We start from the raw sequence: 14,930 nt of genomic DNA on the forward strand, positions 1-14,930 counted from the left end.
TGTGACCCTTCTGGGCCATCGTAAATCTTCTATAATCCTACGCAGATCGCTTTCGTCCACAACCAAAAGCGAGTTCCAGTTCATGCTGTTTTGGCGAGAAACTAAAAACTATTCTTCCTTGGCGTTGCGTTCCAATTTTTTTTGTTTGCGTTTTCTTTTTTTGGTTTGCGTTGCATATTTTATTTGCTGCAGTATTTTTTGTTTGCGTTGCATTTTTTTATTTGCTGCGGTACTTTTTTTCTTTGCATTTTGATTTTTTTATTTGCTGCAGTATATTTTTTATTTGCTGCAGTTTATTTTTTGTTTCCGTTGAGCCTTCTGGGCCACCGTACGAACCGGATCACGCCTCCCGGATCACGCCTCCCGGATCACGCCTCCCGGATCACGCCTCCCGGATCAAGTTCCCGCATCCAGAACGAGCGCCGAGTTACCAGGACGTCACCATGAATAGGCCAGTTAAGTCGAGCTGGAGCGTGACAAAACACGCACAGTGGAGGAACTCCTCCAAGCCCTCAAGCGGTGGCTGACTTGGTGAGTCATTAGATTGGCACTGAAAGCCCTAGTAGTTTCATTTATAGAAAGCCTTGGGCCCCTCTCGCCATATTCGCATTCCATTCCATTCCATTGTGTATGGAAAGCCATACTGGACAAAAGTGGGCGAGAATAATTTTGATGGCCGAGAAATCATTTTGTCACGCGATCAAGTAAAACAATTCTGACCGGCGATCAACCCCTTTTAATATATGGCCTTCCATAATAGTACCTGTCCAATCGATCTACGCACTGCTCGCAAAGAGCAACAGATATAGTTTCCCTCGCGGATTCATGAAAACTTTTACAGCAACAAATTAAATACCTAACCAGAGAGCCAACTTGAGAGCCAGTTGAAGTCCTGGAAGCCTAGTTACCCCTCATTCAAGGCTAACATTCAGAAATTCTCAAAGTGCATTTACCAAATCGCTTTTGGCACAACCTCTACTCCAACCAATAAATGTATTGATGAATTGATATATTGTTTACGTTCAGTTTATTATCTGTCATCTTGATTGGTCTTCCCTAGACCTTTCATTTGCATTATCTAAATTACACCATTTAATTACTATTTATATATTTATTCATACAGTCATTTCATGCTTATGTATTTATTTGTGTGATTACCGGTATTTATAACCATTCATATTAGGATATATTTTTAAATGTAAGTGTATTATAGTCTACTAAGTAGATAACAGGTCCACATCAGCAACTGCTGCCATCTACTCAACCCACTTTAACAAACAAAGGATGTATGTCTGTATGTAACCAATTTTTTATCATATTTCGTTCTCATTGCATTGCTTGCTCACCAACTCCAACTCCTCTTCAGCCCTAATTAAAACCCAGAACTTGATCAAAAAAATATGTGACAATTAATTAATGGCTAGCTGGTAAAAATACTGCTTGTTACTCAGCAAAGCTATCTTTAAAAATTCATCCATAAAGAGGACAGTTCTTAACTCCACTCGGCTGCTGACTAACCTCTAGCCCAGCAACTATTACAAAGCTAATCTCCAGTCAGTGTTTTTAAGCCACAAGTAGTCTAAAAGCAGGTCTATTTCTAGTGCAAATTGATCCTTTCATCTATAATTATCATCACAGTGACCCTCATTCCTCTTGCCTGAAAGCTAGGACTAAACCCATGCACTAATATTTTGGACGCGTGGGCAGAAAGAGCACTTCCCTAGGATACTGCCACACAGTCTGCGCTTTGTCCTGGCGCCTCGCCAGACGAGTCCTGGCCAAAAACCTCTGCCAACCCCCATTCTCTTGCACTCTCTATTTCATGCAATTTTCATACCACATTCCTCCTGTGTGAAGGCTGGACCAAAACCATGCACTAATATTTTGGATGCGCGAGCAGAAAGAGCACATCCCTAGGATACTGCGACACAGTCTGCGCTTTGTTCTGGCACCTCACCAGATGAGTCCTGGCCAAAAACCTCTATCCTGTTCTGTTCTGTCCTAACCCATACCAAACTGCTACTGTGTCACTGCCAAGATGCCCTTGGTAATTTCCCCTACTCTGTTTATTTTTCATGTAACAATGATTATTTTGTTGAATCATGTCAAAGGGTACAAATAAAGTTGTTGGTGCTTGATATTGTAATGATATTGTAAGGAGGAATTCTGTCTTCGTTGCTTCTGGGAGTTAAAGGGTTCACAATGTTATCACATTCTATATGACATGAATTATGTGGTAGATCTTTCATCTTTCATCTTTTCTTGTTTACAGGACTTTATTTCATAGGACCAGAACCAGAAGTTATTACAAGAGCATGAAGGTATGCATAATACTGAATTAGCAGAATTATATCTCTTGAGTTTTCCCAAAATTCCCAGTAATTCTTAACCCTTTCACTGCCAAGATCTCATTAGTAATTCTTCTTTATGTCTGCCATAAATCTTTCTCATGTAAGTTTGGAGAATTTGCTATTGGATCCACTAAAAATCCCCTTGACTTGCCTGCTTGAAATGGACTTGATATCGTGAGGAGGAAATTCTGTCTTGGTCACTCATGGCAGTGAAAGGGTTTGTAAGTTTCAATTTGCGGGATCTACAAGAACTCTGAAACAGTATACAGTAACATGAAAATATGCTGCTTGACAACTTACATTTGAATTTTAACACATCCAAAGAAGTTACAACCACATCAAATGAACTCAAAGCCTGACCCTGGAAGGAAAGGCTTAAATACCACTTGTATTATCTTACATCCATGATTAAATGACTCATTGATAGATATTCATGGCAATACACATAATTCAAGCAAGTCAATTTGTATTTCATGGAAAAGCCAATTGACAGATTCTATTTACATTTGTGTCAAACCCATTTGGATGATTTATTTGGACTATTTTCAATGAGTGGCCATAATGGAGGATCATTTTTTTTTAAGTTTTTTTTTTTCTAGACAATCAAAACTATTTGACATGTAAAACTGAGTTGAGCATATAAATCAATTTCACTGACCCCTTTAATTCTTAGTTGGGGGGTAATGATGCCTATATTTATTTTATACTAATGAATAAAGGCTGATAGTTTTTAAAGAAACTGTTTGGCGCTGCGTCGGTGGGGGTAACGAAATAATTTGAATATATCAACAAAGTTGAAATGGTAAATTGGCCACCGTTACGGTTATAAAAGCTGACGTTTCGAGCGTTAGCCCTTCGTCGGAGCGAATAGGGGAACTGTGGGTTGTGTGTGCTTTTAATGGCAGAAAATGGAGCTACGTGATTGGTGGGGACATGGCAACAAGAAAAACACGAATAAATTAGTGGAATGAAAAGCGTTCGTTGATACCTGTGAGATTTAGACTGCCGGTTTGAAAGATGAGCCTTTGTTCAAGAGTTTTGCGGCTTTCCGTACTACCTAAGTGTAAGGAAAGACTGCAGATTGCCATATGTTACTTAGAATGATTGGGTAAATTAAAATGTCTAGCGACTGGTTTCGATATGTCCTTGTCATTCCTCTCCACGTCGCGAAGGTGTTCTCGGAATCGGTCACCTAGTCTTCTGCCTGTTTCGCCAATGTAAATCTTTTTGCAATTTGTAGAATCTGCTGATCACATGTATCTCGGTGTGTCGGGCTTTGTTTACAGTAATTGTCACTTACTTCAGTTGACCTAAATTTCAATCAGCTCTCAGTTGGTATTTCAAGTATATTAAATAGACCTTGAGTCTCACCAATAACTTACCTTTGCAATCGTCCAGCATCGTTCAAATTAACATCTGGTACATGGTAGAGTTGAAGAGTAGAGGTTTTAGAGTTGTAGAGTGGTTACAAAGTAAAGTTCAAATTGTGTTTTAAAAATATCTACTGCCATAGTATAATGTGTCTGCTCTAGTTTTGAGACTTATTACATAGTCTATACATGATATTGATATTATATTCGCATATAACTGCTTCTTTGTACTATCGATGAACAGTTTGTATATCTCGGTGACAGGTGGACGGTAGTAAACACATTGTTCTAAAAGTTTGTTGATGGAATGTTTTTCTATTGTTTCAACCATTGCTTAATTAAATTAAGTCTTTTACAGGAGTTTAAAAAACTAGTCATTGACGAACAACTTCTGCAGACAATAATCTATTACATTATCATTGCTTCACCTCAAAACACTTTTTAACATCCCCTAACCTTTTGCTCCAGAAATACCGAAAGACTCGTAGCAAACCTAAGAAGCAGAAAAATACGAACAAAAAAAGCATTTATACATATGTTTTATATGATTGTTGTTGTTTAAAAAAAGCATTGGCGACACTATAACAAAGTGGTTAAAACAAACTAGAACTAAGGGTGTATCTAATAATGGTAAAAAGTATGTTGAATAAATTATTATGAAATACTATGTATTATGTATGATGTTTACTATAGTATAATCCAAAAACCTACCCATCCACCCACCAATGTAAGAAAATACTATATGGATGTATTAAAACTATTAGAGATAAAAGTCAAGTCTATGTTGTGAATTCTGTGTATTGTGTACTATATATTGTGATAATAATTATTTGACATACTTGCCTGAACTGGCTCAGTGTAAGGCATATTTCCAGCAGAATTCTGATGTGTTAAGAATGCTTTAAAATGATTTGGTGAGTTGTTCTCTAAAGTGACTGGCTTAATAGCTGTTTTGAGCTCCTTGAAGACTTTTTCTCTAAGTCCTTAAATTTTCTTTACTTACAACCTGACCACAATTTACATAAGTCCTCTATAAGATGATAATAATTGCTAGCATTTTTGGGACAGCTCTATTTGACTTTGATGATCATAATAATGCTAATTCAATAATTTCCAGGAAATACACAAACAGTTCATAGCTAAAGAGTTTTCATGATAATGAATTAATTAGGAGAGCTTTCAGTGTTATCATGATAAAATTATTTTAATAAGTTAAGATCACACCTTGCGATCAGTCATTCCCAGGAGTTCTAATGTGTTGAAATTTAAAGCAGACTCCTTTAATATCATTGTCACAAAATGGTTCTATAGTTTATGAGTCTGTTTGTATTTAAAAGACATTTTCTGCACTGCAAGTGTTTGACACACACCAGAACAGTTTGAAATAATTTAAATGTTTGACTAACTGTTAAAGCAGAATGAAGAGGATATATTTCCTCATTCTTCCCCCTCCCCCTCCCCCACCCCTTTCATAACAAAGCAGGGAAAAGGCAAACTGTTTGCACGTGTTCAGAGGCTTGTCATTAAAACCTGTGGGGCCACCAAGTGAGAGGTCACTTGTCTCCACTAGACTACAGAAAGAGCCACTGCTATTATGACAGAATCTCAGGTTTGGAAGTTTTCTACGCCAATGCAGAGCCAACAACATCAGCACAACCAATATGTTGCAATAGGTTATTCTACAGTTCTATTTCATTTATTTTCCTTGTGTTACACATAATTATTTTCAATACTTTGGTCAATAATAGCAAGCATTTAATCAGCAGCTCTTGGGTATACAATGCTCATTTCATGCGTGACTTCACAAAGTAATCATCAACTTTAAAAACTGAGGCAATTGACACATCAAGTAAAGCTACATTTCTATAGCAAGACACTTTGTAGCAATACTATCATAAACACCAGTTTAAATGTTGATCAGTGGTATAAATGCAGAACAAGACAGACAAAAGCAGACAGGTGACTCTGATAACAACATGTATCCCAAAACAAACAAACAAAGTTGAACAAAGCAAAAATTGAACAAGTACGAACATGAATAAGGTACATGTATCTCATTCGGTATCTAAGCAATTGCACAGCCACCCCTCCCCTATCCTAACATTAACCCTAACTTGCTATCAGCTGACTGTTGTTGGTTTATTGAGGGGGGATTAGTGCACAGTTGCCTAGATACTGATACTGATCCAAAACAATTAACAAGAAGGTAAATAAATAAGATAGAAGGCTTGTTTCCCTTCTCACAATGTTCTTCAGAGCCATGCTTTGGCTTAAATGTTCTAAACATGGAAGCATCACCTTGGTAAGAAAAAAAGACGTACGCTGTCTATTTCTCTTGGTTAAATGATCTCTATGTCGTAACTTCTTTTCCATTAACATGTCTAACAGCACTTCCATTTGAATATTCGGCAGAATCCTTCCATGTTTCCGTTTCACCACTGACAGCCGCTGATGATAATTTCAGTGATTTAGGCTGAGAACTTGATTCGTTCACAGTTTCTTGAGACTGGGCTTTATCGCTAGACTTGGAAAATACGGCTGACATTTTCCTGGCCACATAGCGCCCAGCTATAACAAAATGAGAGGAAGCTAACTTTAGTTTGAAATGTTACTAAAGTGAAGTAATCAGCTGATTCGATATGTCTTCATGGAATCAATAACTCTTTTCTGGACCTTCGTTCAGTTGGAATTTGTGACTGTTATTCTTTCGATTTTTTTAACATTACCCAGATTATACTGCTGTAAGATTGCAATTGGCATGTAGCCATAGAACTCGCTCTACACAAAAATACGAAAGCCTTGATTACGCAACGAAGTCATCATTTAGATTCGAAGTATATTATCCTTTTATATCAAGGTAACCAAAACATGACAAAAAAAGGTTATCTGGGTAAAAATGATTAGAATTAATTCTTAGGATCTTCTTACCGTTAATAATTAGTCATACCATCCTTCAGAAAAGTTGGTTTTTACAAGAATTTCCACACAAATGCTATCTATATGATTCGTTTGATTATGAAAACAAGATTTTGTGCTGTCATGCCTTGGTAACCACTCGATCTTAGACTGGGGCGGCCACGCGGCCACGCACAGACGTCGTGGGGCCTTAGGCGAGTTTCGGAAGTAAACCCACATAGCGAAACGTTTCAGGCTCTTTGTGACACGTACAATAAAACGACTAGGTTGGGCTGGAATGATAAACTTATATTTGTCGAAACAATACAATCTTAGTGAAGGTAGGGTCAAGTAAGGGTAAGTTTTTGAATGAAGGGTGGTGCTGCGTCGCTGGGGGTATTACAAGATACTACGGTTTTATAACCCGAGTCAAGATGTAAATTGGCCACAGTAAAGAAGTTTTAAAGCTGAAATTTCGAGCGTCAGCCCTTCGCCTGAGTGAAATGAAGAAGGGCGAGAGCAAGAAATGAAGGGCTAACGTTCGAACCGTCAGTTTTAGAAAATCTTCACGATAACCAATTTACATTATCGACTCAGTTGATAAAAACCAATTTAGACTAGGTTTACACTAGAGGAGAGTTTTCCGGATTCATCAGTTTTGGAGTATTCGGATTCGTAGGCGTTTACACTGAAAGGATATTCGGATTCCTGACAGTTTACACACAACGACAACTCCGGGAACATTCGAAATGGAATGGTTACCAAGCCCAGTGTTGTTTCGTCTTTCGATCGACAAAGTGAAAATACCTTCCCCAAAAAAGGCTAGAGTAGATGCAGATGCCACTGAGGCAAATTTGAGTTGGACAGATGTTAAGCCATCTACGTCGTCGGCGATTAAGTGTGGCTGACGTTAAACTTCCTTGCAATAATAACTTGCGTTTCCTCAGAAATACTGAGGTACACATGATAAAATTTATCGCCTGAACCTGCAACAAGATTAGGCATCCGGAGACCGCCAGTAATGTTAGCACCGGATCCTCCATTTTGGTTTCCCCGCAAACTCAAAAGATTGAAGGCGGAAATAATATCCGGATTCGAGAAAAAAAGCGCTTACACGACAAAACTTTCCGGATTCAAAAGTTATGGGATTCAAAGTACCCACTTTAAATTCCGGAATAAAAATCTCCGGAGACACGACCAAACCGGGAGGTTTTTATTTCGGATTCGTCCACTTTCGTGTAAACGGCAAAATCAATCCGGTACCAAAACGTTTCGGATTCATCACAAATCCGGAATAATTTCCCCTAGTGTAAACCTTTTCTTAATATCTTACAAAAGTGGATTTCCTCGACACTTTGATCTAAAGATAATATTTTTTCTCTGTTGTTGTTTGCTTGTTTAAGTTTCTCTTCTTTCCTTTTTTTTGTTTACTTGGTTTTGTTTGTTGTCTCAAGGTAATGCCAGATTGAAGGGAATGCTAAAGCATCAACGACCCATTTAAAATTTCTACACTGCAGTGGACGCGTTTAAGAAAAATATATATTGATACCTGAATTTAACGACTTCTGCAAGAACGATATAATGTTCTTCTATGTCAACCATTAATAACGAGCATGAATAATTGTTCCTAAGCTAAACAAACAGACAGACAAACAAGCAACAAAAACACACCAGAACTGAGACTGATACTAACAAACTTAAACAAGTCCTTATCAAAGATTTTTAAGGAAATTTAAGAAAGCAATTACATTTTTCCTGTTTATTCTACTTTGAATTACCCTCACTTTTAACATAAAGAGAGTAAATACGTATGATGCACGATCCTCGCAGTAGAGAGCGCTATTTATGCAATAGCGAAAATCAGACCTGAAAAAAAAAAAAATCAAGCAAAGAGAGTAAACATGTCTTAAAATAATATATTACAAAACCTTTGCAAGCCAACGAGCTTCTGTCAGAGAAAATGAATGCATTACATTTTGACTTAGCTTAGATTTAAAATGCACTAACAAGTGCCTCACACGTAGAGGCCGACCTTCGCACACATGCCACTCCGGCCTCAGACATTTCCCAGAGTCGTGCTTTGAATCCCGAAGTCCCCAGTGTCTAGTGCACCTGGGAATAAAACTTCAGCTCGCTGGCATGCGTAACAGAGATGTGGCATGCGTGAGAAGATGGCTTCCCGACCCCTTTTCACAGGTGCCTCACACGTTGAGGCCGACCTTCGCACGCATGCCACTCCGGCGTCAGACATTTCCCAGAGTCGTTCTTTGAATCCCGTGGTTCCCAGTGTCTAGTACACCTGGAAATAAAATTTCAGCTCGCTGGCATGCATAACAGAGATGTGGCATGCGTGACAAGATGGCTCCCCGACGCCTTTTCACAGGTGCTTCACACGTAGAGACCGACCTTCGCACGCCCGCCACTCCGGTATCAGACATTTCCCAGAGTCGTACTTTAAATCCCAAGGTCCCCAGTGTCTAGTGCACCTGGGAATAAAATTTCAGCTCGCTGGCATGCGTAACAGAGATATGGTATGCGTGAGAAGATGGCTCCCCGACGCCTTTTCACAGGTGCATCACACGTAGAGGCCAACCTTTGCACGCATGCCACTCCGGCGTCAGACATTTCCCAGAGTCGTGCTTTGAATCCCGAGGTCCCCAGTGTCTAGTACACTTGGGAATAAAACTTCAGCTTGCTGGCATGCGTAACAGAGATGTGGCATGCGTGACAAGATGGCTCTTCGACGCGTTTTCACAGGTGCCTCACACGTAGAGGCCGACCTTCGCACGCCCGCCACTCCGGTGTCAGACATTTCCCAGAGTCGTGTTTTAAATCCCGACGTCCCCATTCTCTAGTGCACCTGGAAATAAAATTTCAGCTTGCTGGCATGGGTAACAGAGATGTGGCATGCGTGACAAGATGGCTCCCCGACGCTTTTTCACAGGTGCCTCACACTTAGTGGCCGACCTTCGCACGCATGCCACTCCGGCGTCAGACATTTCCCAGAGTCGTGCTTTGAATCCCGAGGTCCCCAGTGTCTAGCGCACCTGGGAATAAAATTTCAGTTCGCTGGCATGCGTAACAGAGATGTGGTTTCACTCGTCTTCGTGCGCGCACACAGTATAATGGCATATACCCAATGATGGCTAAGGCAACGAAAACTATTGCATTATCCAATGATCCAGTTTAAAAAAAAGTGACGTCATTTTAAAATTTCATCTGAATATTTGTTTATCTATTTTCATATTTTATTTGTATTGTCTGCCATCCGCCGACCGCATTCTCGTTCTATGGAGTAGGGAGGCTGGATGCTGGCATTTTTTTTGGATATCTCTACCTATGGGGGAGATTATACTGGTTTAGTTTTAACGACACGCTCATCCCGTGAATGACTCACTTAGACTTTGCAGAGTTACGTAAGCTTAGGCTTGCATGTAAAATTACAATTTTGATAAAGTTGATCAGACAAGACACACAAAGAATTTCACAAAAATGCATGCGAAGGGGCGGTGCTGAAAAACACGCTGTCCTGCTGAATGTTAAGTGAAAGATTAATTAGAGGGTCCCAGTAGTTAGGTTGATGAGTATTGAGTTATTGAATTTTTTTTTTTTTTTTTAAGAAGGACGTGGTACGTTTTTTTTTTTTTTTTTTTGCATTACGCGCACGAACATCAATGTTGCTTTGGTGCGATAAAAGTGGGTGAAAAAAAATTATATTCCTAGGCGTCTAAGATTTCAGTTTTCCTCGAAATAATTCCTCAGGTTTTGTCTCCAACATCATGTGATCTACCGTTTCCTCGTTTATTCGACTAGTCCCAAGCATCCTCATTACTGACTATTTCACCTTGTGTACGAGCTCAGAACGCGTGGCACAGGCTAATTTCTTTTGTACTATTTTTATTTAGATTAAGTTGCAAGACAAAAGGCGCAATTAAGGTCAACGAGGAGTCTAGTTTGGTAAGAAATTAAAATTGGTGCGGATTGTAAGAAACTTATCGTCCATCCAAATAATTGCCCAGGGTTAGGCCTCAATATTGTCAGATTGGAATGCCAGTGGCCTTGTTAAATAGTCAAGTAATTGCTCCAGTGATTATCAGAGAGGCTGTATTGTTCCTCTACTTGGTTCCTTTTGTTTCCGAAAGCAACGAATAATTGCTAGGCAACCAATTTGAATATTAGTGCTTCAGTACATTTTAATCACCTCACGCGGGTTGATTTTTGCAGCTCGTAGATCAAGCGCTTTTCTGAAAGAAAGTTTAATTCATGCAGTCTGATTTTGCCGGGTTAGCTTAGTCTCGAAAATGATTGTTGTTCATGACAGTGACCGACTTTTTGACATTCTCTTTTGTGAACTGTAATACTGCTCTGCTTTTAGAAACGACAGTCCTGATAATAATATCACTAAGAAGCCTTCAAGTGCTTATGAACCGTTTATTTTGAATCGGAAAATGCAGAGGCCTTGTCAAGAATGAATTTACATTTTCATAATGTGTTACTAAAACATTGCTTTCAGTTCTAAGCTTTCTTCAGAATATATTTCAATTTTTTTATGTCAAACGTAAACATTAATATTAAATTATGATTTTCTCTGAAAACATAGAACTAACTTAACTTTAAGTAAAATATTATCGTTAAAAAGCGACTCTGTAAAAGCGACGTTTACCACTCACTGTACAAGAAGTTTGTTTACAAGTCATTTAAAGCTAAGCCGCCTTTCAGTAGGAAGTTTTACCTCTCGTCAGTCACAAATGATTTATTGAATTTTCATTGTTTTTAAAAGATGCTCGCCAAAATAAGACAGACAATGTCCACTGCGTCTTTTGTTGAAACATTTGCATATGTCTAGTATTTCTCCTCAGCATAATAGTCACAAACGTTAAGATTTATTGACTATCCTTTTGATGGACGATAAAACATCTGTATTTCTTTTTCTTTTTCTCGTTGAGTGATCTTATTTTTTTTAAATAACGAACCTTTATTTCAACAGCGACTCATTAAATGGAAATTTTTTTTTTGTCATACCAACAAATTAAACAATGTTACAACCGAATATATTTGGGGAACTCTGCCCAAATTTACCGCTATGATTTCGTCCAGTCAAGTCTGCTTAATTAAGAAAAAAATTTCAAGCAACATCACCAATTATTCGTTTCAAACCTCGCTTTCTGATCTTTTCAGGATTCGTTGAAAATTCGCTGATTTGTTTGCGTGTCTTTTTGTCGAAGATAAACCATTATGTTTATACCCGGATACTGCAGCCGTTGACAGCGTATTATTATAAATCTTTGAATTACGCTTGTTTTCGAGGGAATCTTGATCCTCCTCGGCCAAGTCTTCAAACCGTTTGGTATTTCTCTGAAATGTATTATTTGAGTTTGTTTTATTTGAAAGCGAAAACTGAGTCACTGATGCATTACTAAGATTTTGTGTGGAATAATCACGATCACCTGATAGAAGACCATCCTCCCTTAATTCTTGAAACCCATGGGGATTTCTTGCTTTGTAATCTCTTAACTCTCGTTTTAGTCTTTCTATAATTAAATCTTGGTTATCTGCAACACTTGCTCTTGATCGCGGCGTTTCTAAAGAAGCGGCAAAAATTGTGAAATTCCCCGTGTTCCTTCGTGACAAAGTGTGATCAAGCGCGTTGTCATCCAGTATATTGGTGTTTCTCTGCGTGAGAGATCTTCTCGACACTGGATGTGAATCTTCAGAACTGGTAACATCATCTGATTTTCTTCCGACGATTTGTTTCCATTGCATTGGCAAACCAACGTATCTCCCCGAATCCTCATCCAAAGCCACATGTACACGATGTTCAAAATTGGCAGGTTCGGAAACTTTTTCAGCTTTTTTCTGTGCATTTGGGTTATTTTTCATCAGCCCGAGCTCCGTTGCGAGACGTTTTAAAAATTTCCTTGGATCCATCACGCTGGAAAATCCTTAAAACAACTCTAAAACATTGTGGATGGCGTAAATCGTTTTATATTGTTATGAACAGCACGCTATCATACGACACTCCAACCACAACTCGATGAGCCGCAATTACATGTTCAGATCTCATTCCTCTCTGACCGTTTCAATCTTGGTATTCTTCCAATATTTTACCGAATTAAAATGAAAGTCGGGATATTGCTTCGCATTCGACGTAAGCTGATATGTCGAAAATAAACTTGATAATTTAGACAGAGACTTCTCCTGAACGACTTAGATCTTATTTGCATAATAAATACAATAAACAGTATAAGCAAGAAAGTCCCTTATATGGAGAAGAGATAAATAAATATTGTTCCTATGCCACGGTCACATTTGGTTCCCTTGGTTATCATTGCTATCTCCAGTTTTTTAAGTTGCGATGAAAAAACATTTCAACCTCTTATTAAAAAAATAAGAAAACACCAACAACGACGAATTCTTTGCTTCTGTCTTACCGGAAACCATTACATATATGCAAGTATTATTCTAATTCCGAAATTTTTATTATTACTTTTTAATCTTTGTTTTTATGTATTCGTTTATTTACGGTAAAAATTTTGAGTATTACACCCTGACTTTTGAAGAGTATCATCGCAATAGTAAATTTGAAATTATAGAATTAAGCTAGAACAAATTGAAACCATAATGACACTAATTGCATCGTCTCTTTTCATTAGAAATTAAAATTGTTGAATATTTTGAGCACGAATACTAAAGCAAGCCATAACAACTAGCACAGTTGGTAACAGGGTTACAGCCGCCATTATTCTCATATTCAGTGCAGGATTTATGAAGGCTGTAATCCTTTTGCTTAACTTTGCAGGTGCCTTCTGTTTTAAAGATTATTTTTATTTAGTGCACCAAATTCACTCACACATTGCTACTCACACTTGATATTTAGGTGTGAAGCGATTCGCTATGATCTGAGTTCTGCAGTAAGGTACACTTTTGTAGGGATAGATTGAAGCAGTAGCGCAGGTTTCTCTTAAATGACAAGCTTTGACTCTTGTTGTAATACTCCAGACAAATTCCTCGTTAAAAAATCAGATCCAGCTCTTTTCCCACTCGAGATTTGGACCTGTAGAATAAATACCAATAAGGCAATATTCAGAATCTGTTACGTATCTCGTGTATGTGTTCAACAATTCACAGCTTGTGCTGTGGTGTATTTTTATCTCCTAAAGAGTACAGATAACCTTTAGAACAATCCATGATATTTTTTCTTAGCTTGGTACGGTGTCTTGTTTATGATTAGATGAGTTTCGTGGAGAAAATTTTTATTTGTGCCATTATTGGAACTAAGGTAACAAAATAGGAAATAGAAAGGACTGAAAACTAAAAAGAAGCGAGCATGTCATTTAGCACTGTTCATTGGTAGAATCAATTTAGTGCCGTACAGTTCCTAAAACGGTTAATTATTATTTTTTTTTCAAAATTGCGAAATTCAAGATAAAAAGAATTTATTAATCTGCGCATGCCATTACGGAGTCAGTTTTCAAATCAAATATTGATGACTGTTTTGCCTTTCACTGACGCAGTAGAAATAAGTAGAAATGCAAAGTCAGAACAAGCCGGGGTTCTAATTAGATCGAAACACGTACGCATTGAATTTTGCTGAATAGGTATGAATCATTTTCCTCAGAAAAGAGTTTTAATAGAAAAATAGTTTAATTTTGATCTTTCCTTATCGTGTACTCGTTTTAATGTTAAATTTGCTTTACTTTTAATGTTTGCTGCAGGCAGATTGTTTGTTAGTCGTAAGCCACAAGATAGAAATAAATTGTTTTTAAACGTATTTACTCGATAAACTTCACCATGCAGACGACCTTGGGTTAATACTGCCGTGAGTTAATGCATCTGATACGTCACGGTTTCCCCTTCAATGCATTTGACAAGACATTTGACACGAAAACGGAGACTAAAATTGTCTGATCTTCAAAGTAAATTGTGTTTTGCAAAATCTTGATGTCGGCGTCTTTCCGTGGATTGGTGGTTTGGTTGCAACGTGATATGAGGGTGCACGTACAAAGGATAAAAAGGCAATAACAAATTGAATAATAATGCACATTTTGCCAGTATTTGTTCTCGTGGTAAATAAGCTTATTTCAGGGCCAATGCCAATGTCGCGGGCTGACCACGCTGTCTACGCGCGGGAAATATGCATGCAATTTGCTCTGCGTGGGAGGTTTTGTAAAGTAACGTAACGTATTGTAACGTAACGTGTTGTAACGTAACGTATTGTAACATAACGTTACGGATTTTTGTGCCACCCCGTTCGTATATTTTCAACGAGGGAAGAGTAAATCAGTATGTCAAATTACTGGTTGAAATACAACAT

General features: G+C 38.2%; 1 protein-coding gene and 3 long non-coding RNA genes across 4 annotated transcripts in view; 1 reads left to right on the plus strand and 3 right to left on the minus strand.

The window, feature by feature from the left end:
* Nucleotides 1-3,767, minus strand: part of LOC148731856 (uncharacterized) — a 6,768-nt gene extending 3,001 nt beyond the window's left edge. Inside the window, exons 1-2 of the long non-coding RNA XR_016001730.1 lie at nucleotides 3,340-3,767; nucleotides 1-2,604 (exon numbers count right to left, since the gene is read on the minus strand). The exon at nucleotides 1-2,604 is cut by the window's left edge and continues 3,001 nt beyond it. This is a non-coding gene — a long non-coding RNA (uncharacterized LOC148731856). The remainder of the gene's footprint in view (nucleotides 2,605-3,339) is intronic.
* Nucleotides 423-8,383, plus strand: LOC148731857 (uncharacterized). The gene is made up of 3 exons (XR_016001729.1): nucleotides 423-531; nucleotides 2,273-2,321; nucleotides 8,071-8,383. It is a non-coding gene; the product is annotated as an uncharacterized LOC148731857 (long non-coding RNA).
* On the minus strand, nucleotides 5,384-6,906 carry LOC148731858 (uncharacterized). The gene is made up of 2 exons (XR_016001728.1): nucleotides 6,650-6,906; nucleotides 5,384-6,289 (listed from the first exon to the last, which is right to left on the minus strand). It is a non-coding gene; the product is annotated as an uncharacterized LOC148731858 (long non-coding RNA).
* Nucleotides 8,384-10,248: 1,865 nt separating the features above from the next.
* Nucleotides 10,249-13,007, minus strand: LOC111339605 (uncharacterized). Its single transcript, XM_022946291.2, has one exon. It carries the CDS (start codon nucleotides 12,542-12,544, stop codon nucleotides 11,768-11,770), a length of 777 nt encoding a protein of 258 aa, XP_022802026.2. The 5' UTR covers nucleotides 12,545-13,007; the 3' UTR covers nucleotides 10,249-11,767.
* Nucleotides 13,008-14,930: the final 1,923 nt, after the last annotated feature.

The sequence above is a fragment of the Stylophora pistillata genome, chromosome 5 (assembly GCF_964205215.1).
Source record: "Stylophora pistillata chromosome 5, jaStyPist1.2, whole genome shotgun sequence".
NCBI lineage: Eukaryota > Metazoa > Cnidaria > Anthozoa > Scleractinia > Pocilloporidae > Stylophora > Stylophora pistillata.